Source organism: Mangifera indica, chromosome 9 (assembly GCF_011075055.1).
Source record: "Mangifera indica cultivar Alphonso chromosome 9, CATAS_Mindica_2.1, whole genome shotgun sequence".
Lineage (NCBI taxonomy): Eukaryota > Viridiplantae > Streptophyta > Magnoliopsida > Sapindales > Anacardiaceae > Mangifera > Mangifera indica.
Window position 1 is genome coordinate 2,105,125 of NC_058145.1, and position 24,599 is coordinate 2,129,723.

General features: G+C 30.4%; 2 protein-coding genes across 3 annotated transcripts; one reads left to right on the forward strand and one right to left on the reverse strand.

The window, feature by feature from the left end:
* Positions 1 to 9,250: 9,250 nt before the first annotated feature.
* Positions 9,251 to 12,146, reverse strand: LOC123225189 (traB domain-containing protein-like). Of its 2 annotated transcripts, none has more exons than XM_044649089.1 (7): positions 11,645 to 12,146; positions 11,379 to 11,494; positions 11,207 to 11,295; positions 11,048 to 11,122; positions 10,789 to 10,896; positions 10,050 to 10,145; positions 9,251 to 9,629 (listed from the first exon to the last, which is right to left on the reverse strand). In XM_044649089.1, the coding sequence occupies exons 1-7, from the start codon at positions 12,025 to 12,027 to the stop codon at positions 9,363 to 9,365; spliced, it is 1,134 nt and encodes a 377-aa protein (XP_044505024.1). In that variant the 5' UTR covers positions 12,028 to 12,146; the 3' UTR covers positions 9,251 to 9,362. The 2 variants fall into 2 exon arrangements, with proteins under 2 accessions (XP_044505024.1, XP_044505025.1); XM_044649090.1 differs by having other exon boundaries at positions 11,379 to 11,505; positions 11,645 to 11,778.
* An 11,324-nt stretch (positions 12,147 to 23,470) lies between these two features.
* LOC123225197 (dehydration-responsive element-binding protein 1D-like) lies at positions 23,471 to 24,475 on the forward strand. The gene has a single exon (XM_044649098.1). It carries the CDS (start codon positions 23,547 to 23,549, stop codon positions 24,252 to 24,254), a length of 708 nt encoding a protein of 235 aa, XP_044505033.1. The 5' UTR covers positions 23,471 to 23,546; the 3' UTR covers positions 24,255 to 24,475.
* The last annotated feature ends 124 nt before the right edge of the window (positions 24,476 to 24,599 follow it).

Below are 24,599 nucleotides of genomic sequence, written 5' to 3' on the forward strand. Positions count from 1 at the left end.
AGCCAATTCTTGCCATTGATGACCTTGATGATCACGTCTCTCCCACAATGATGGTTCTATTGTCCACTATTCCTTCTCCTGATGGAACTTCCTCTCATCTAAACTACAACTCATGTTTGCTCTTAATAAACTTGAAAAGGGTATTTTGAGTATTGGTGCTTATTGCCAACAATTCAAGGAAATTTCTGTTTGCCTTGCCTCCATTCAACAGCCCTTGAGTGACAAAGGACAAGTCACCCGGATTTTGCGAGGGTTTCGTCATTCATATGAATCCCTGGTGATTGCTGCTTCAAATTAAAAGCCGCCACCCTCCTTTGCCAAGCATTGGACAAGGCTTCTTTGCTGTGAAGCCCATTTGGAGGGTACTGACTCTCTTTCAACTGCCTCTTCTCAAACACAAACTGTACTTATTAGCTCTTGTTTAGTGTCAAAGTCTAGTAAATTACCTTTTAGATACTTCTACCATTACTTCTCACTTTTTGTTGGTTATATCCTATGCGATACAAATATGAAGCACTTTCTTGTTTTACTACATGAAGTAAGATGAGCTTTGACTGTTCGTTTCACCGTTTGACATTTTTTTAATATATTCTTACTTACCAAAAAAAAATTATGTTCTCATCAAATATCTTATTTTTTCAATTCAATAATGGGGGTGAATTTATAGGTAAACTATCTTGATCTCCATGAGGTATTGTCTAGTTTCAATGGTTCATCACCTTTCTTATTGGTTTGGTGTCATGCCTAGCAAGTCAAATAACTCCATGTTTGTTTATTGGATTGCTAATGCTTGTTTGATCTTCTTGTTGTTGTATATTGATGACATTATTCCTACAAGTTCCAGTGACAATCTTCTTCACCGATTCATAAATAGTCTCAAGGATAATTTTTCTATGACAAATATAAGCCCTTTGCATTGTTTCTTGCGTATTCAGGTTACATGATGACAAAATAGTTTTTTTTTTTCTATGTCAAATGAAGAATGCCAAGGATTTTCTTCACCAACAAAACACACTCAACTACAAACCGATTCGAACTCCAATCTATGGTAATTAATAAAGTAGCCACTAGTGATGGTGACTTGAATTCCACATCTTTTCATAACTTGTCAGGTGTTCTTCAATGTTTTACTATCACAAATTAATCTCTTTATTCACAGACTATGAATAATCTCTAGTAAGATATTATGATAACCCAACATACAACAAATTAGCGGTAACTAATATAATATTTCAATGGTATAATTACTGTGAAATCAAATCATTTCATCATACTGATATTTCATCAAGGATGAGATACAAAAGTAATGTCTATTTTAGTTCCCTTGACTTCTTTACTTGAATTTCCAAGCAAAGACTAGGTTATATTGAATTCGAGCATCAACCCTAATCTGTATAGTGGTCCAAAATAACTTTGTTACACTTATCGATATAGCTAACCACTACCATATTAATAACCCTAAAAAAAGGACTATGTTTGACTAGCATCAAACTATGTCAATTGATGTTCAAAATGTTCTGATGATCCCAATATGAGAATCACATGCAGTACTATTCATTAGAATATCTATTCCACATATATTGTGGTTACCATCCATGTGGAATTCTTTTAGTAGGTCTTGTTTGGTGGACATGCAATCAATATGAACCCATGTGTTATATCATGTTGACATCAAAAACCTCAACACGTGAGATTTGTCACTACCTTTTGATGTGGTAGTTTAACACTATAATAGTTTTATCGTATTATTTGTGTTTTAAGTCATAATTACTAAGACTACAAACGTTTCTAGATCAATAACTATATATGTTCACAGGATTCTTGCAATCAAAACTTCATCAGATTTAATCTTCTTCCCACTTGTTCTCTCAAGAATAAATTCTCTTTTTAGGAATACCCTTGATCAAGCAACACAAACTTTATGTTCTTCACAATGGACGACGTAGTATCTTTTCATTAAAGAGTTGATTGAGGTTGACTTTGTCTAAAAAATAGATATTCTAGTTTGGAATACCTGTTTGTTCATATTGAACACCCATTTGACAACATTTTTCAATGAGAAAAACATTTCTTTCAAATGTCAACTACTATGATCTTGTGTCCAACAACTATTTCAAGCATTCCAACATGAGAGACCTATATAAATATGCATTTTGAGTTGGAAGAAGGTTAGAGAAACCAAATTAATAAGGAAATATATTTTTATTCATTCAATTATTCAAAGCATTCTCTTTGTACTTAATTCATTCTCCTGAGAGAAACCTTGAGCGTAATATCTTATAATAAGTCTTGTAGAGGTATTCTTGTACAAACACTATTATTCAACTCTTTGTAGGTGAAATCTCAGATAACTATTGTATTTGAGGTCATCTCGAATAAACTAATATAGAGATCAGTTGAATTTTTTGTGGAACATCAAATGGATTGACTTGAAGAAGTACATGTTAGTGACTTAAACAGGTACATACAAGAGGCTTGAGCTGAAAAACTTTGAAACACTATAAATTTTAAATATGTTCTTTTAAACTTTATTTTATATTTACTTATATTTGCTTGCTTGTGTTTTGTTTTAATTAACCTAGTTTAATAATTATAATTTGTTGTTAAATTTGATAAATTCTATTTATGTCCTTCTAGAATTAACTTAAGCCATTAGGAGCGTTTAGTTTGGGTAATGTTTTATAACTAAAATAGAGATATTACCTTAAAGATAAATTACTTAAAAAATTACTAGATATAAATTATTACTACATTTGATAAAATTTGATAAAAATGAATGGTACAAATAATTATTGTATTTAGGTAAAAATAATAAAAGAACACTAGTAAATTATTTTACTTAAATACCCTGGAATATAATTATTTTTAAATATTTTTATATTATTTATTATATTAATTAAAAATAAATTTATTTTTTTCTTAAAAAATTAATAAATAATAATATAATTATAATAAAATCAAGATTATCTTAGTAATTTTTTAATACCTAAAGTAAATGTGGTAATCAAATTACCACTTATATTACCTATCACATCATCATTAGTAATAGAAGATTATCATAATATTTTATTACTGACAAATCAAACAAAGTAATGTAAGTAATAAAAGATAGATTACCAAGATAATATTTAAAACTTAATAACCAAATGGCCCCTTAAGGTATTTTAATAAGATATCAAACAAAAGGAGAAGTAAACCAACAAATTTGTTAAAACAAGGCAACAACCTACGCACCCCGCCAATAAGCACATGCTAGTCCATTAATTTCAGGAGTATATTGTTTGCCGTTGGCATTTTGAGATTCTAGATCACAAGAGAGAATGCTGCAAGAAATAATAAATTCATTAGAAATTATCAATAAACCTAATCTTATTAGCTCCCACTATTTTATTCAAATCTTATACTTCCCCGGTTGAAGATTCGGAAAGTTCATTGGATCACTTTCTAGTGGGGAATCAAGTTCTTATCAAACTTGACAAACCGCACATAATAGATCTAAGTCCGTCAAGCTCAATAAGTAGGAATCGATTTCCTTTTACATTCTAAATGCAAGCTATAATTCATATGAGTCTCTAGCTTTGAGCAACGCACATAATAGATCTAAGCACTATAAACTAGTCAAATTCAACCCATCGTGCTTTCTAGATATAATACCCCATCACTCATACACATAATAGAATCTAGGGAATGACAGAAATAGTACTCTAGACACCAATCAACTAATTTTACGCCATATGACATAGTATTTGTCACATAATAAAAATCTATGATTTCTAGCCTTATGACGTAACCCTAATCAACCCATAATGGAAGACTCTAATTTGATATTAAAAATTTGGGAAAGATTTTATTATTATTAATTAGGTTCATTTTATATCTTGGGTAGTCTAGTATGTATTTTTGGATACGTATTTGTCACTCAAGACATGTTACTAAACCATATTTTTACAATTTATGTCATTGAAAACTTTTCTAATATTCTAAATGGTATTGTAAGAATATTTCATGCCTAAAAGTTTTAGTTCTCTAAAACATAAAACTATGTATTATATGTCATAAATAAATTACATGATAACATAAAATATAAAACTTAGGCATGCTATTGAACACATATCAACTATATTATTCAATAATAAAAAGAAATCATATTTTCATACAACTTAGCATATCACATATCTAAAATGTACATTAGGTTGATCTTGCATATAAGACATCTAATATCTTATAACTTAATCCTAGACTAGCAAACTTAAGTTTTTATTTATGTATCTAAGACAACAAATATATTCAATATGTTAAGTCCATTTCAATCTAGCATACATAATATTAAACATTTAGATGCATGATGTTTATCATGTCACAATGTCTCATATATAGCATACACATGTCACACATTAATACTATCACATATACCTATAATAACATGATATTTTGGGTATCATATTAATATTTGTAATACCATAGTCAAACATTCAAACATAGAAATTAAATTTATAATTTGGTAAACTTAACAAATAATTTACCATACGTCATGCTTTTTATTCAAGTTTGTTAAAACACAAACACATCCAATGTTTGGTGTCTACAAAATCAAACCATAACAAGTAAACAAAGTAATTTAACCAAAATTTATATTGCATTTTTCTTGAAACCAACCATGAAACCCTAAACACATACCAAGTTCACCAAAATCTCACTAAACATGGTTTAATTCATACTTAAACATGAATAGATTTTAGAATGACAAGTTGTAAAATAAATACATAACACATGCCTAATGTGAGCCAAATTCACAAGTGTCATGCATTTCACCAAATCATGATATATATATAAATTATTCATCACTCAAACATAATTCATCTCACCATACAATAATTATTCAAGCATGAATATAGTTACTCATAAAGTAATTTATCCAATTCAAGCTATCAAGAATTCAATTCTCAATCAAACCATGTCAAACACTAATTTAATGAACTAGTAACAATTCAATCAACATTGAATGTTATTTCCATCAACCAAACACATGGAAATCATGTCAACTTGTTCATGCCCTTCACCAAGTCACGCAAACTAAGTTTTTTAAAAACACATTCCCATGTAAAGTCAAGATTAAAATTCATGTGTATATCATGACAATCATGTATAAATCATGATTAAACCATTAATTTCAAAAACACCTAAATTTCTAAAATTAGGGTTTTTTTTTTAATTATGTCAAAAGTTATCCAACACAATTTCAACAATTTAAAGCTTCTCAAATGCTATTAAGACATTCCTAATAATATATGAACACTTGGTTTGAACAATCACACATAACAAAACTTATCTTAGGTTTTGATCACTAACATTTCTAAACACCTAAAATTATGGCATGTTCTTGTCATTCAAGGATTAAACTCTTGCTCTGATACCATTTGAAGGATTTTGGCAAGAAAATTAGAATTTTTAGATCATGTTCACATCATATGTAACAATGGTAATATAAAATTTACATATTATTTCAAGAAATAAATCAGAGAAACATGTAAACTACCTTATACCTTGTAAGTTGATTTGAAGTTTGGAAGCTTGAATCACTAAAATAAGTGATCTCTTGACTTGCACCCTTCAAGGAAGAAAAATGGTGTTTTTCCTGGCAAAAGAAAAAGAAGAAGAGAAAATGTAATATTTTTCTACATTTTTCTCTCTTTTATTAAACTAAAACTTAATATTTATCAAGTTAAAGCATGTGTTTAATTCTCATTAGTTGATAATTAAGAGAAATTAGAATTTGACACATGTTAAATAATTTGTGCCCAAAATTATTCATTTTAACTTTCTAAACAATTTAAAAGGTGTAAAATGACAATTTTGCCCATTTTCCGAATCTTATTCGAAAAACACAATTTTTTATCCTCAAAAAGTGCTAGCCAACCATAGATAAATATTTTCAGCTTCATAACACCATTTTCTTCCTTGAAATATAGGTGTGATCTTCAAGGTTCATAGTGACGTAGTCATGGGTCTCATATCGAATGATACGTTTCATTATATCATTGTATAACTCAAAACTGTCGTTAACCAATATACTTTGTTTTTCGCTACAAAACGAAGCTCCCACTGATCATGTGATGTCATCTAGCAATGTCTCATGACCCCTACATCATAATGAAGTACAAGTTTCACATAATGTCAAATGAACATTTCTTACTCACACTTACCATATAGTTCAATTCTTCCGTCATTACATCCCGATTGAACTTGGATTCATGGAATATCAAAATTCAATATTTAATCTTTTCGAATATCAAGTCATACATCATAACGTGTCACATCGAAACTCTCTTCATGTGGTCTTTTTGTTACACTGGCCAGTGTCTTAGATTTTCATATCTCGATATTCGTATGAAAACTCGGAAGCAGTCGAGCTGACGGATCCCTGTATGATCATCACTTGTCCTCTCGCTCAAGCAACATATGATCAAAGTGGCTTATGAACGAGACATGATTAGTCTCGTGGTATACACCATATGAACCATACGTTCTGGAACGAAACATAATTGTGATATCTCAAGTCAAAGGATCTATACACTAGTATGATTTATGATGTATCATTGATTACATATTAATGCCCATGTGATCATTGTTCAACGGTCACGTTCGATAAACAATATAATATAATAACTTTTGATAAGTTCTCTAACCATCAAATGGTTCCATTTTTTACCCATGTGTATATCCACCATGTCTAATATTATCCATTGATATATTGTAGTGATATAGCACATACCCACTATGCAATACTATTGCCCAAACAGATTGTCTATACAGAAAACGATTTGATGACGTTTATTAAAACTCATTGGGACCTTTCACATGTCGTATGCATGTAGCTAATATGAATATAATATACAACTACAACATAGATATAAAAGTGACGTATAAAACATGTGAAGTATGACCGAACTCTTCTTTTATTAATAATGTATATGCAAGATATATAACTCTTAAAACCAATTAAAGAGATTGGTTTTTAGGACATATTCTAATAGGAACTGGGTTATGTATGTTAACACTATACAGAAGATGTCACATTTAACAATGGCATGTATATATAATACAAAAGATACACAAGATTTACAATATAATCATTGCCAACGTATTAGCGAGAACCTACGGGCACACACTATAAAAAGTTATTTGCTATGATTCAAAATATGGTGTATATTGTACAAAAAATGAGTTATCTCAGGTTATTTTAAAATTAGTGAACATAGATCTATGAAAATATATTTTAAATATTTAGGAATCAATATTAAAAATATATATAGGTCCAATTAATATAATTTAAGGGATTGAGCAAAAAGTGCAAATACCCATTATATAAGGGTGGAGTATATATGGAGGCTATCCTAGTTATGATATAAATTTACATTTTTTCATAACTATAGCCACTTTTCATAGTCTCTCTGAATTTTTATAGGGAGAAAAACATACACTCACTTTCATAACACATGTTAGTACTTTGTATTATCATAAAGCCCTTATGTGGTTGAGTAGGACATTATTTTACTAACAAATGAGACATTATTTCATTTGAGATAGAGTTGGGATAAATTCGAAAAGATTGAGCTATTAGACATAGGCATAATGGTTTCTATCTCCCTTTCACATGTATAATATGACTTTGATCATATGACAAAGAGTTTTGTGGAAATTTTTTAATTTCTCCGTTGTCATGATAATATTTGATGTGAACACTATGCATGTAAAAACCCTACAATATCAAGTTAATTCCATTATGTCAAATAACAAATTACAATGATTTTTTCTTTAACATAAAATTCTTACACTCGCCGATATTTATACTAATCGGATAACATACACAAGTGTCGAAATTTATCAACATTTTACATATGTTATCTAATTTGCTAAAAAATAAATTTTATCTCATGCAAATATATTTCTACTCTCTTAAATCTCATTCACATTCACAACAAAATCGTCAATATAACAGTCAAGTACATCAAATAACTAGATTTATCTAAGAAATTGTCACATATTGCTTTATTTAATGTTAAGCTAGATTGATCTCAATAACATGATGTAATAATCTTTCTTATTTAATTTTCTGTTTTAAGAGCTAGAGATTTTGCGAATGAGAGTTAGATATTAATGGGGTTGAGATTAAGGATAAAGGTTTTATTGGAGATAGAGGTGTCACTAGGTGTCATTATACGGGCCTTTGGGTCGGGTTGGCCTAGGAAAATTTTAAAACCTAAGGTCTAACCCTATATACATAAGGTTGGGTTGAGCTTTGAATGGATTTACATATTAATTTTAGTAAAAGAATAAATTTTTATATTATAATTATTAATTAATTATTTTTTTGTTAATTATGTAAACAATAATGAATAGTATTAGGCCTATCTATGGGTCTTATGTCTAGGCTCAAGGCCCAGCCCAAAGGCCCATGGGTCAGACCCGACATGCTACAATGCAAGCCAGACTATTTTCGTGTGCCTTGAGCCTAGTTGTGGATCGATTCGATCGAATTGATGCCATTTTCCCCGTGCCTTAAGACAAATTTGCTTTTAGATAAGCCAGTTAGTTACATTTATATAAGATTAGAATTGTTGGTTACATTTGTATTGACCTAAAGAAGTAATACCCTTTTATTTTTCGTTGTGTTATTAACAAGCTTTACCAAATTTCTTTTTAAGCTTTAACATTATTTTTTAAATGTAAATTTATTATTACCACATAGGACATTTATTTTTAGTACACTACATATATAAAAGAAAAATAATATTATGTGTATATATTTTTTGTATACGATTTAGGTATATAGATGATATATCATCATATGATTAGTGTTATTTTATCTTTAATTCAAAATCATATATTCACATCACGATACATTATTTATATATTCAAATTATATATCAAAAATATATACGCATAATTTTATTGATCAAAGAAATATTTTTCTTAATTCCCTAAAACCCTTCCCTTTTTTTCCCTTTCTAAAAGCCTAATTTGAAATTTTTGTATGGAAATTATGTTGTCTTGACTAACATGAATTTAATCATGCCAGAAAAAATAGACGATGGGGTTAAAGGAAAGAGTAATGCTTTCAATAAAATTATACGTACATATTTTTTTATATATAATTTGTATATATCAATAATGTATTATTATGTGATTAAATAATTTTAAATTAAAAATAAAATAACATCTAATATTAGTAGTTGATCAGAAAACATAATTGGAACCATTTTTAAAAATTAAAGAAAAAATCTTCAAATTTATGATAATTATATAATTTAACATTTACCAGAAAAATGGGATTTACAAAAGAACTGAAATCTGCTGGTTGGCTATAGTGAACCTTTTATCAGTTCATACAATGCCCACAACACAATGCCAATCACAGTGTCTCTAAGCAAGCTCTTAAGGAGGCCAGCGACCAAGCCATTAGAGCCATCACTAGATCCCTTCTTCCCTGCAAGATCCCGAAATCGCAAGTTTCCCTGATCTGATATCAGTGCATATACTACGCCGTTCATGTGGCCTTTTCCGATCACTCCCACCACTTTCTTCGAGTTGTTCACTGCTTTGCTTCGTTTGAGTGACCATGCAAGATACTGAAAATGTAGCAGTATGCTCCCTTTGTTAGATAACAAAAATTTATCAAAGAAGTCATAATTCTTTTGAAGACATGATTTCCTCCTTTGCTTTCCCTTAAAAGATAAATAATAACAATTTGAGAAGTGAAAGTTCATCATGCATGTTATAAATAATAAAAGTTCAACTACTCTACCATCCAGTCAATTTGGTTCCACTTAATCCCTATTTCATGGCCACATATCTTTCCAGCTACATAATGGCAAACCTTTCTCCCGTTACATGAATCCAATTTTCATTTCATCCAAGAAAAGCCATCATTTTTTCAACAATGTCTTTGTCATTTGATTCAATAACATTCCATTAAATTGGAACAAATTTGATAAATACTGATAACTCTCAAATGGAGTATAAGAATGGAAAAATCCAAGATAATTTACCGTGTCTCTTTCATGTATAAGAGGTTGCAAGAGTGATGGATACGAAAAGCTTAGCCATTCGTACAGCTGAAAAGTGCTGTCATCTGGACTTGGCTCCTGTAACAGAATTTGGGCGAAAAGAGGCCATTAAGATTGAAAAATATTATGCCTAAAGAGCAGGATTATAGAATCATCATCATTTCAGAAATGAAACAGGACAGATACATGCCAGAAGCTCATCAAGACCTTATCATATAATGCTTTCAAATATGAAGTCCACTTCCTTATCTAGTCTCAGAATTAGATCACAGATAAGGTTATCTGTCCCTTTTCTTCTTCTTTTAGGGTATCCTATATCTATCACCGCTACCAGCACATCATATATTATTATGTGGGTGTTGGCAATGGTTTACGGTTTTGTGAACACATAGGATGAATTTATATTCAAGAAGAAGCTCGATATATAAGCATCAGAACAAACAGGTTTCATGGAATTCGCATAATATCATCCATCATATTACAAACTAAAACCAGTTGCCAAGATAGGGAACAAGAAGATTGTACAAGTTCATTTGAGTTAATAAATCATAAACAAGAAGAGTTTTGATTTTGTTATCATTTTCTATCGTTGCATGGCAGGAATATATCTAAATCATGTCAAAATCTAGCAAGAAATTGGGTCACAGGCCTAAGACAGCTTAATGAAAGTATAAATTACATGTGTACAGAATAAAGAGGAGAAAATTAGTTAGAGAAAAACCTTGAGATTGTTCAAGGACATATCAGATGATGATGTTATCCCACGAATGACCGCTATCACCAAACTAAGTTTCTCAGTCCATTTCAGAGAATTCCAAGCCCTTTCAAGCTACAAAAACAAAATAAACAGAATGAGATGAATTAGTTTGATGGATTATTGTTTCATCTCATAGTTCATACAAATAAACATTCGAAGCAGTTAGAACCTATTTATAGAATTTTAACACTGATGAATCAAAATGCTAACTTTATGCACATACAGTTATCTCAATTGGTCGATCTCCCAAAACAATTTGAGCTCCAACTTCCTCAGAGACTTTTCGAGCAGCACGAAACTGCAAATCATAGGACAAATTCACAAATTGACTCCAGTTTAGTAATCAAATTGTCCCTTTAAATGCTAGTTTTCATTCCATTACCTCATCCCCAAAAGGGCGGTTGACATCAGAAGAAATTTTGGATGAAAAAAGGGCCAGAAATAGACGCAAAGCTAGAGCTGCTTGGCCCCCTGTCATATATATAAACATTTAGTAACTTTGCCATTTACTTTGATTCGTACAAAAACAAGCACACAAAAAAATCAATCCTCACCCAAATTAATGCTGCGGCCAACAGCATCAAAAAACCCAGTCCCGCTCAAAGAGAACATATTTGACCGCAATTGTTGGTCATTCTCAGCTCCATCTGAAGTGTACATAATCCCAGCTCTGAAAATGAGCTGTGAAATAATATAAATTAAGAAGCCGAATAAAAGATTGAAAACAAACAACATACTTGACACAAATCCAAGAAAATTCAAAGGACCCATTTGATAGAAGCTGATTAAGCTTCCTGGAAAGCGAAACGAAGAAACTTGCCTACTTCTACAGAGCTCGACAACCACATTATCCGGCTGAACTGCCCGGACGACACGCTCCACGTCAGTGGCGGAACGCGGAGAAAGATGGTTGGTGCCGATCAACCATATGGTGTCAGGTTCAATAAACTCGGTCCTCCAGGCGGGCACTGGACCGAACTGCCGTTTCTCTATTAATATTAAGGTCCCATTATCTGCCAAGTTAAGCAACTCTGGACAAGTTTTGGCGACTGTGGCTCGAGAGCCTGACAGAATTTCTGTCCTGAAGTCAAACTCCGGTGGTGGAGGTTTTATTGAGACCTTCAAAGGCTTAAGACGTTTGGTTGTGGGGTGCTTTGGGTTTGCAGAGAAATTGGGGATCGTTGTTTTTACAAGAGTCTCCATGGACGAGAGAGTGAGAGCTCTCTTCTTCAGGTTAGGTTGCGGGTTGGATAAGAAATTATCGGCCGTTGAACTGCAGGGTCAAGACCAGAGATAGAGTTTGTTTGTCGAGTGACGCTCAAATTTTTTTTTTAATAATATTATATATATTTCATTTATATTCCTTGTTGCAATAAAAGTGTATGCACCCAATTCATCCTATTGGATACTTAGATGTGGCCGTTCATATCATCAGATCGTATTTATGTCATATTAATTTAAGTTTTAAATTGAAAACTCTAATTCCTAATATAATCTGAAATAAAATCGTGTCAAAATTTTTTCATCTTAAACCGAATCTAAATATTTTTTAGTTAACTTAATCAAATCGGAATTAATTCAAACTATATAACAGATAAACTCATCTTAATACACACATGTAGTGGCATGATTTGTTATAACAAAATCAATGAATAATACGATTTATTGTAAAAGAATACCTAAAAAGATATTTCAACATAAAACAACATTTTGTCAAAACAAAATTATTTTATTTCAAATTAATACTAATATTTGCTTATTGTCTTTTTATATGATCAATGTGAAGATAAAAAAAAAAATTGAATATTATTATCAAGAACAAAAAAAACAATAAATAGTTTTTTATAAATCTGTCAAAAAAAGATATTAAATTTAAATGAATTTCTTCGGGTGATGCAGATTTGGTGTAATGTTGATTTCTTTGTTGATTTGAATTAGAGAACAGGGATTTTATAGATAAAAGTTTTTTTGGTCAAATAAAGAAAATAAAAGATACGAGAGATTTTTATTATCATAATATTATAAAATATTTTGTTTAAAACTTTCAAGTTAATTTGGGTTGACTTTGTGTCAATTTAAACCTAATATAAACTTTTTTTCATATAAAAAATCATAATTTTAACCTAATTTTTTTCGTATCAAGTTAATAAATAGTGTCAAGTTTTATCAAATATATCGGGTACTCATAATTAGATGCACAAAGTACTACTCTCAATCGTAAATATAAACCCTATTTACTATTAAACCAAAAACCTAATTATTGTATTTAATTAGAGGTAATAAAAGAATTCTAGTAAATTATTTTATTTAAATGTCTTTAGGTATAATTATTCTAAATTTTTTATATTAATTGAAAATAAGGTTATTTTTGTTCAAAAAAATTAATAAATAAAAATATAATTATAATAAAATCAAGATTACTCTGATAATCTTTTTAATACATAAGGTGAAGATAGTAATTAGATTATCACTTATATTATCTATCACATCACTATTAGTAATAGAATATTACAATAATATTTTATTATTGATAAAATAAATAAATTAATATAAATAATAAAAGATAAAATACCAATATAATCATTATTACACATGAATCAAACGACCGTTAAATTAAAAATCTATTCTAAATAATCAGCCTTACTTTCCATCTACACTATTGTGATTTGGGATTTAATAATAATTATAATTATCAGACCTAAGTCAAGCCTTTTTCTTAGTTGTGGGTGGAAAATTACAATTTAATAATTTATGCGGGTAAAATGTTTTAGACTAAACTTTGGGTGGGACAATGATAATCAATCTGCATTTTTTATCCAACATCACGCGCCATATGATTGGACAGGAGAATGCTAAAAACTTTCCTTTCCTGTTAGGATTGGGAACGGACGTTCCATGATTGCATCTGCTATCTGTTGATGCCGACGCGTGTCAGATAAACCACTTCGTAAAAGATCTTTTAACAAAAATGGGCCAATGCTTTGAATACAAGACCTGCCCTGCCCATACCATTATTGCATTATTGTAAGCATGGGTAGGGGTGAGTGTTCAAATTTAGTTGAGTTTATTTGAATTTGAATTTAAATTTTAATTTGAGAATAATTTTTTTTTTTTAATTCAATTAGAGTTTTAAAAGTATTTAACTCGTCAAATTTGTAAATTTAAAAAATTCAATATAAATTAATTAAAACGACATCGTTTTAGTTATTTTTGTTTAATTACAGAATTAAGCCGAGGTTATAACTTGATTCAAACTCGAACTTGAGCTTAGCTTCTCTTAAACGAGTTGAGTTTGAACATCTTTGAAGCGAACTCGAATTTGGCTTGGTTATACTCAAATCGAATCAAGTTTGAGCTAGACTTAATTCGAATATACTCCTATGGAACAAATTCTAACACCTTTCCAACATGTGTTATGAAATGTCATGTCTTAATATTATACGTACCTATTTTAAGTACACAAATTAGTAAGCATTTGCATGTGTTATTATGTGAATGAGTGTTATTTTATTCTTAATTCAAAATCACATGATGACACATATCAAATATATACCCATTTGTGTATTCAAAATGGGCCAAAAGAATATTTCTCATCCATGTTTTAATTCAATCTCAAAAACACACCTGCGATAGTTCAAAAACACAAATACCCACTCTTAGGTAACTTTTATTAAAATTTTTAGTTATAGATAAGGGTAAAATTATTTTTTTATAAGTAAAACCTAAATAATATTATTTTCCTCCCTAGGTTTTAAAAACTAACATTTCACCTTTATTCTCAAAGTTTGAAAAATTAACATTTCACTCTTAGGTTTTCATATCTTCCTCTCCATTCTCCAGCGATTGTTCTTTGGCCAACCTCTTATTTATCGGTGCACCTTTTTGCATCTCAGATGTTGACATGGTGACAATGGCATGATGGATCATAGCCATTCATTCAAATTTGTCACGTGATGGATCTCGACCAAAAATAATGTCTCCTGAGTGTCTCTATTGTGTTTCTAGCATCGTCGTCACATTACCTATTAATCTTCATCATCATTTGGGATGAGAGAGGGTGTGCTAGCAAATGAAAGGTTAGTTGGAGAACAATCATCAGAGAATGGAGGAAAAGAAATGAAACTCTAGAGATGGAATATTAACTTTTCAAACTTTGATAATGGAGGTGAAGTATTAGTTTTTTAAACTTTGGAGGAGGGAGAGGGAATATAACTTTTAGGGTTTAACAGTACGATAATAATTTTACACATACCTATAACTGAAAATTTTAATAAAAGTTAATTTATAAGTAAGAATTTTAAATTTTAAATTATTATAAATGTGTTTTTAAAATTAAACTAAAACTTGAATGAAAATTAGTCCTTCAACCTTTCAAATAAATACACATTGCTTTATCGTAATTAGAGTCCACCCATTTAAAATTTACCGTCTCATAATATGACAAATCCGATCATCTTTTTTACAAGAATAAATGGGGTTTTCTAAGTCAAAGTTTAGATTTTACATAACGGATTCACTTTTTTAAATTGAAAGACCAATTCGGCTTAGCCCGACCACCAAATCATAAAACCTCTATAGATGAAAGTGCGTGCATGATTGGCACCTTCTAATGGGAAAAGGACTATTTCCCACCCATTTTTTAACCCTATCTAAAAGGCATACCCACATCTGATAAAAAACTCAAACATCTATTAATCTCTAAATCATCGTTAAGTTTTTCATTAAACAAAGGGATAAAATCATCATTTTACTGTTTACATTCCAGTTATATAATTTTATTGTATTTTCTCCCTCCGATTTTAAAAATTAACTTTTACCTCTATCCTTAAACTTTGAAAAGTGACTTTCACCCTCCCAAATCCCTGATTTTTTGTCACTTTTCCTCCGGCCACTAACAACGATGTGGCTAGAGGGAGAGTGACGAGCGTCATCCATTCTTTGGACGACACTCATCCATTCTCTAGATGACGCTCGTCGTTCAGAATAGACGACGAAACGTCATCCATATTGGACAACACTTCGTCATCCAGAATGGACTACGAATCGTCGTCTAGATCGTCATCCAGAGGTGGGCAATCTCTGGACGAAAACTTCTCTGCCGTCGTCGGAAAAAGTGACTGTATTTTAGAGGGAAAAGAAATTTTTTAAAACTTAATTCAGGAGATAAATGTTAGTTTTTTAAATTAAATGGGGGTAAATGAGATAAAATTTTAATTATTTAATATTATTGATAAAATAACGAATTTACCTCTTAATCTAACAGAAAATATATGGGTGGAAGCAAATAGATTAAATTTCGGATAGATATTTAATTTTTTTATCAAATATAGATATGCGTTTAAGATAGGTATACATTTGAGATTGGGTTAAAAAATAGGTGAAAAATAGTCCCTTTCCCCCTTCTAATATGACAACATCCAGCCATCAGGCTGATAAAGTTGGGGAGACATTCTGGTACGTTAATTGACCTTGAGTCATCTACCTTCAAGCTTAAGATTCCAGCGCCAAAAACGTGTTTCTTCTGTATCCTCTGCTTACCGTCACATCACCCAACATAATTATTCTGAAGGAAGAAAGTCACAAACGATACAAGTTTCTTCAGCTCTCTGATTTCTTTGCTCCGCGAATTCCCCACGTAATTACCCAATAATCTTTCATTTCATTAACTTATATATTACCCACATGTGGTATAATATATGGCTGATCCTGATCCTCTTACTAATTTAGACCACCAACCAAAACTTGACCCTTCGTCGTCACCGCTTCACCCAGATCAATATTTGGGGTATTCATAATTTAATTCAAAATAAAATTTGATATGAACCATTTAAAATTTATAGTTTAATTTGATTTTATTTGTAACATAGTTTAATTTTGATTAGTAAACTTAAAAAAAAAAAAAAGCTTTTAGTTTAGGTTACAATTTGAACGATTTTCAAATCAAATCAAACTATAAACCGTATAAATATATTTAATAAAATTTTTTAATAAACAATTAAGTGTACAACTTATTTTTCAAATTTATTTTATTATTTTTTTATAGGTATATTATATATATTTCATATTTATATTATATTATAAAACTTTATAATTCATTTAATTTTATTAAATAATATATATTTAAAAGTGAATAATTTTAATAGGTTTAAATTGTATTCCAAACTTAACTAAACTGAATTTTTCTAGTTTAGTTTAGTTTAATTTAAAATTTTTTTAAATCAGATTTTTCAATTTAATTTGATATTTTTTAAATTATTTTTTAATTTAATTAAAAAAAAACTTCTCAAGCTATATTAAACCAAACGTGTACAACCTTATAATCAATCAATCTTTTAGGCCTGTTTTGTCTCCAAGTGGGTCATTAGGTCAATCTATCGAAAGGCTCCTTATTTACTGAGGGATTCAAAGCCGAACCGGCCAATAGGTCTTTGAAATTCATGAGCCACATAAGGCTAGTCATATATAACTCGGTATGGATCCCAATCCTGAAATGGCAGCCTAAGATTGAAAATTGCAATTCAAAGTTTCGCTTATTGAATAGGACCATTCAAATGAAAAAGAAAAACGAGAAAACGATCTACTCATGTGTGATTTTCTCATTTAAAAAAAAAAAAAAAAAGTGAAGTCATCACGTAAAACTGGCTTTGGGATGATAGAGTTGACCAAGCCCTAATTGATGTTGAGATTTTTTTAAATTAAAAATCTTGTTGAAGTTGTCTTTATTGGAGTTATTCCAAGAACCTTTGGCAGAGAATAGACTCACAAAAACCGACATTAATTTTGAATTGTTCAAGCCATATGCCGCTCATTTTGACCAATTTGTCTGCGAAGGCCATCAAATTAGTCAAAGTGCTTACGTTGTTGAGTTGTATGCACTCTTACTATGCTTGAAATACATGAATAATGACCAGCCACTCAACATGCAAGAGATGACTCTTGCCCAAAAACTACAAATGGCATGTCATTACTATAATGGTAAAAAACAATAACTTTCTATTATAATAAGGTATACTATAATAAGGTATGATTGTTATTTTATATTTACCTATATGAATTCAAATTTGAATTTAAATTAAAATCAATAATATTATAATTTTTCCTTTTTGTCATATATATAAAAGGTTGTTTAAAGAAAAAAGAGAAGAAAAAATACTTCTATGAAGGAGGTTAGATATGATATAAATAATTAGTTAATCGAATATACAACTTTATATAGTTAAAATCTAACACTTAGATCATATAAAAATTATCTTAAAATAAGCAAGGTGGTTATCAAAGCAATTTAGCTATCTTCCTTAAACAATTCTTCAAAATTTAGTCATCCTTAAGACATATTCTTAATTTGTAAAATTTTGTTCATGCTTTATCAAAACAATTTCCTAGAGTCGTTAGAAATAAAACTATAAACATAGGTTCTTAAGTAGCGGGTTGAACCTCATTAAAAATATTCTTGTGTCCTATAAATTTTAGGCACAACCCGCAAATTTGATGGCCTTGGCCAAACCTACAAATGAAGTGAGTTGTATCAAAGCCTTACAAGAAGGACTGCAGGTCTACATGGTATGACCCACCAAAAACAAAACTAATTGAAAAATTAAAATTAAAAAAAATTATATTTTAACTAATTGACATGCCAAAAAGCTCATGAGGCATTGCTTGCCATGTTATGAGCTGTGTTATGAACCTTGAAAATTCATATGCCGACACAGTCTAACAAAACTTACAATTTTGCAAGTATTGACACTATAGGTCACACTAATTTCGGCATAACTCATTACCAGCTCTACTTGTGTCTAATTTATATGTACTTTCGATTGTTGTCATTGTAATGGATAATAGTGTTGCTTAGTTAATTCATAATGTTGCTATTATAACCCATGTTAAGTAGAACTAAAAATTGTGTATATAAGTTCATAGCAAGATTATTAAGGGATTGCTACATAACAATATCAATATCACTTAGGTTAAATATCTTTCACCATTGTCAAATACCAAGTCTCAAAAGTAGAAGTAAAATTACTGGAAGTAATAACATTATACATCGGCTAAATAAAATATTGTGATCTCCTTGTCATTGCCCTTCACTTCTTTAGATCGCTTTTTAGAAGTTATTAATCTACAATCAAATATGAAACTTATTACTATGATAAAAACTGTTTGATCAAATTCACAGATATAATACTCAAAAGATGATCAGTGGTTAGTCGATAGATGGTATACAAATATGTAAGTTAAGATAAGATACAAATAAAGCACGGTTTTGTGTGTATATATATATATATAGTGGCAAAAAGAAGGAAACACAAGTCAATAATTATCACAACTCCCACAATCTCTCTAGTATTATACAATAGTTTTCTATCATTATAAGACCACTTCTCACAATTTCTATAATTGCAATCAAAATACACTCACTCTCCTACCTTATCAATATTACACAATGATGTAACACCCATCAAGCGACATTACACCACATTTATTCAGTTACAAGTATATATAATTATAACCTCCGTTATTATTTACAACCCTTTTTTTTTTCTGTAATATCATTATTTTCTCTAAGTAGTTAAAAAATAGTATATTCATGTGCTGTTAATTTACCTATCGAAATCATTTTGGACTTGATTCCATGGAAAAATGTTTTACTAAATTGGTGTAAAGGGCAATGCTATGCGAGCACACTTTTGGTACACGATTTGAGTATATAAATAATATGTTATCATATGATTAAATGTTATTTTATTTTTAATTTAAAATTATTAAATCATATGATAATATATTATTTATGTACTTAAATAATGTATTAAAAGTATGTACATACAGTTTTTATATATCTTAAATATCAATTTACCTTTTTGTATGTAAGTGTATTACATGTACTTCTTTAATTCCTTTCATAGAATATTTTCTTAAGAGTAGTATTATGTATATAATTTTTATATATAAATAATAATATATCATTATATAATTAAGTATTTAAAAATTAAAATTAAATCGAGAAAACCCACATTTTCAATGTTTAAAAGGCTCAATAATTAGAAATTATTACTTGGTCTTGCTCCAGTCATTGTAGAAGCTCCACTGGCAGCTGGTAGGCCAGATTACATTGGACACATTTGAAGACAAGGTCTCCACAGAATCTTAAGATTAAGAGGAAAAAGTCTGTGGTTCAGAAAGGGACCACATAAATGCTATCGACTTGGTTCCCTCCTAAGACTAATTAAAGCACGTGGCTGAAAGTCTTTTCCAGCTTCAGGCAATTGTGACCACCAGTATCCAACTAAAGATTTCATAACTTTAAATATCAAAATGGATGGACCAAATTTATTTGTCCATAATTATCTATTTTCATTAGTAAAAGTTGTTTAATTTTATTATAAATTATTAGTTTATTTTTTTGAAATATTATAAAATCATTTTTGAAATTACAAAAATACCTATCATCAAATTTACATCATCTTCCTCGACCCAAAATCAACCAACAATTTCACCATCAAAACCATGGAAAACTTCACCCATTTCACCACTAAAGTCCCTTGCCATCAAACCAACACCAAACCTTCCCTCACTTCATTTGTTTCCAAGTAGTGGCAAATTATCTCTCTTTACACTAACCAAACCAACAACAACATCACTAGAACCATCCTCATCATCAACGAGAACATAGACCGTGCTTATTCTCATGGAAACCAACTCACGAGACATTTGTACAACAAGTGATAGCCTCTACAGTAAAGTTAAATTTTTTTCCTGTCAATCAGAAGACTGAATTTAGTAATAGAATTATCGATTGGTTATAAGTTAAGAAAGAGTATAATTTTGATGGAAAATATATTTTTATAATTTAGAAAAATAAAAACATATTAATAATTAATATTTGTATTAAATATTTAAAATAGTTTCATAATTTTATTAAAAAGCTAATTGATTAATTTAAAATAAAATTAAATAATTTTATTAATAAAAATAGGGAGGGTTTCATCAAATCATCCAATAAGAAATAGTCATATCAAAAACCCACCTTCTTACAATCCCAGTTGTGGTTTGATTGGATACCAGGAAAAGAAAATTTGAAGGCTCTGTTTATGTTGTCGATTTTCGAAGTGTGTCAGTTTTGTCCACATCATCAACTGCTCCTGGGGATTTTCAGAATATGTTATTTCACGGGTGAGATATTCTTAAGCTTGTCCCTTGCTTCAGTGGATTCACATAATAAATATAAATTTATATATAAATAATAATATATTATTATATAATTAAATAATACGTAATTTTTAATTTAAAATTGTTAAATTATATAATTTTATATTATTATTTTTATATAAATATATTTCTAATTTAATGGATGAAAAATCTTTGTTCCATCAAATCATCCAATGAGAAATAGTCAGTTGACCAATCAAAAACCTACGACGGTGCCCACCTTCCCACAATCCCAGTTGTGGTTTTGATTGGAAACCGGGAAAAAAAAAATTGGATGGAAAAAGAAAAGTCTAGGAGTCCCCAACACGGTTTTAGGGTGACGAATTCCGTACCCTTTGGATGATGTTGACGCTCTTGCTTTCCTTACCAACTTCCTACGGTTACTTCCAACTGTCGATCGCTTAACCGTCAAATAAAATAATAATAAAAAACAGTAAGGTCAGGTTAAGCCACGTGGTCCACGCGAAACCGCGGCTAAAGCTACATGCGAACCATCCCACCCGCCCCCAGGGCTCCTGAATCTAGAGCGGTTGGGCTGGAGTTAACTGTCACCCCGTGTCTTGACAATCGAGTGACGTCATTTTGAAAAGGGCCTTCTTTGTTTTTATTTGTGCCACGTCACTTACTCTTTAGGATCCATTTGACTTAGTCTAAATTTCAAATACACTTGATTCCATTTAAACTCTCTCATTTTATCAGTTTCATTATATTAGAAAAAAATTTTGTTAATTATTTTTCTTTATTCCATGATTCGAACAAATTGAATTTGATATCAAATTAATTTTTATTTAAATTTATATCCAATTGAATCAATTTTTATTTTCTTTTTATTATTCTGTTTTTTGGTAATGAAATTTTTTTATTAAAATTAAATTGTCTTTTTATAACTGAATTAATCGCATTAAATCTGTGAAATTTAAGTTTAATAACTAATCTTATAATCGTTATATCACGTGTATTAAAAGTTTGTTTTAAAAATATTATTGAAAAAAAATTTAAAGGTTGTTATCCTCCTACTGAATCTCTTCCGTGGGGTGATATCAAACTTCTAAATATTAGAAATATTTTAGAAGGGATTTTTTTTTATTTAAGTCAATTAAAATTAATTGTTTAATATAATTATATTACATAATGTGATATTGATTTTATTTATAAAAAAATCACATTTTAATTGAAAATAATTACTAAAGTACAAAAGGAAAGAGTGTGTTACAAGAGGAGAAGCAAGTATTTCATAAAGAGGCTAAAGGACTATTTCCCACTAAAGATTTAGTAAAAAAATAAATTATCACTTATTAATTTTGAAAAACCTAAATACTTAATCATATATTAAAATTCATTGTTAGAGTTATGGATAAAAATGTTATTTAGTAAAAATATTAAAAAAACTAAAAATTTATCACATTTTTCCTCCGCCCCCCCCCCCCCCCCCCCAATCCAAGGTTTGAAAAGTAACTAAATCCCCCATATAGTTTTCTTCTCTTCTCTGACTACTTCCATTTCAATTGATAGTTGACCCTTCTCTTCTTCTTGACCATCTCTACCAATGTCAAAATTTCAGTGCTTGTCATCGTGACAATTTGTCCAAATGAAGATGAAGTCAACCAACCTTTCATCTTCCTTTGGACGACGATGAATTGTCTAAATGAAAACAATTTGTTTGGATGAATTATTTATCATCCAAACCAATGATTCATCTCTAGAAGAATCATCACGACGACGAGTTGACATTGGGAGATCTGATCAGGAAGGAGATCTAGGTGGAAAAAGTCAATCATCTGTCGAAATAAAGGTGATTGAAGAAGAGAAGAAAACCTATAAGAGATTTAGTCACTTTTTAAATCTTCAATAAAAAAAAATTGTTAAATTTTTAAACTTAAAAGAGAAATATGATAAATTTTAATTTTTTTAAGATATTTTTACTAAATAATATTTTTATCTCTAATTTTAATAATAAATTTTAATATTTAAATTTTTTAAAAAATAACGAGTAAAAATTTGTCTTTAAACTAAACATGGGTTTGGAAATAGTCCTATGGCCTAATAATAAACCAGGGTAAAGAATGGAGAGGATTGAGAGTGACGCTTGACTTGGACATGAACATCTTCCACGAAAAACACTTGGAAGTACTTAACTTAACCCCAAAAAAAAATAAAAAATCGAAGTACTTACCGGTCCAAACCTTCCGACAAAAGGTCAAATCACCACGTGTCAATCAATGAAGCACACAACTCGACTTGTCTGAATAACAGCTGGTACTTTATTTATCCAGACCCACTTTCTTTCATGCTTCATAGTATTATTACATATTAAGGAAAGAACAAAGCAAGCCTTCGTTAAATCCGTGGATCGTTTCCCTCTTCCAGCTGTCTCCTCTTCACACTCCGTGTTCGTGCTTCGCAAATACAAAGCCACCCTTCTTATAAAATCTTCCATCCATGGATACTTCCTTCTCAGATTCTTCCGAATTAAATATTTTTACACACTTATCACTTCACTCTTCAGACTCTCCACAGCTATGGAGTTTTTCTCTAGTTTTTCTGATCCACATCCTCGTGCTTCTGATTTTTGGTCATTAGGTTCTGATTTGCCTTCTGCTTCGTCTCCGGTATCTGACGGAAACAGTGCAGTTGCAGGAGGAGGAAAGTTTTCCGATGAAGATGTTTTATTAGCGTCAAGCAATCCGAAAAAGCGAGCGGGTCGTAGGAAGTTTCGGGAGACTCGTCACCCGGTGTATAGAGGAGTGCGAAGGAGGAATTCCGGGAAGTGGGTTTGTGAAGTGAGGGAGCCGAATAAGACGTCAAGGATTTGGCTTGGGACTTTTCCGACGGCGGAGATGGCAGCAAGAGCTCATGACGTGGCAGCCATTGCTCTGAGAGGGAGAATGGCTTGTTTGAATTTCGCCGACTCGGCTTCGAGACTTCCTGTGCCGGCTTCAAATGACCCTAAGGATATTCAAAAGGCGGCAGCGGAAGCCGCAGAGGCATTCCGGCCTGCGGAGGAAGAGAGAGGGTCGAGGCAAGAGGATGAAAAAACGATTACAGAAGAAGAGCGGACTACAATGTCAGACGAGGTGTTTTTTATGGATGAAGAAGCGGTTTTTGGGATGCCGGGATTGCTTGCAAATATGGCTGAAGGGATGCTGTTGCCACCTCCTCAGTGTGGAATAGACAGTGACGAAGCAGAAAGAGATGGCGACATGTCACTGTGGAGTTACTCAATATAATATTATAAATATAAATATTAAGAGTACTGAGTGACTAGTTGAGAGTTTTTCTTACAAGCTAAGTGTGCTAGCTTATTGGGTTCCGTACTCAAGATTTTTTACTGGTACGGTGGAATTAGGGAAAGGGGATTGAGTTTGATGCAATGTCTATACAAATCAGTATGATGTGATACATATATATTATAATATAATATAGATAAAAAAAATTATATTATAAAATATATCAAATTAATACGATATAATAAATATATTATTAATATAGATTAATACATTTTAAAAAAAAAATAATATAATATATATATATATAAAATCTTAAATTTTTAAGTGTGTTTTTAATATTTTTAA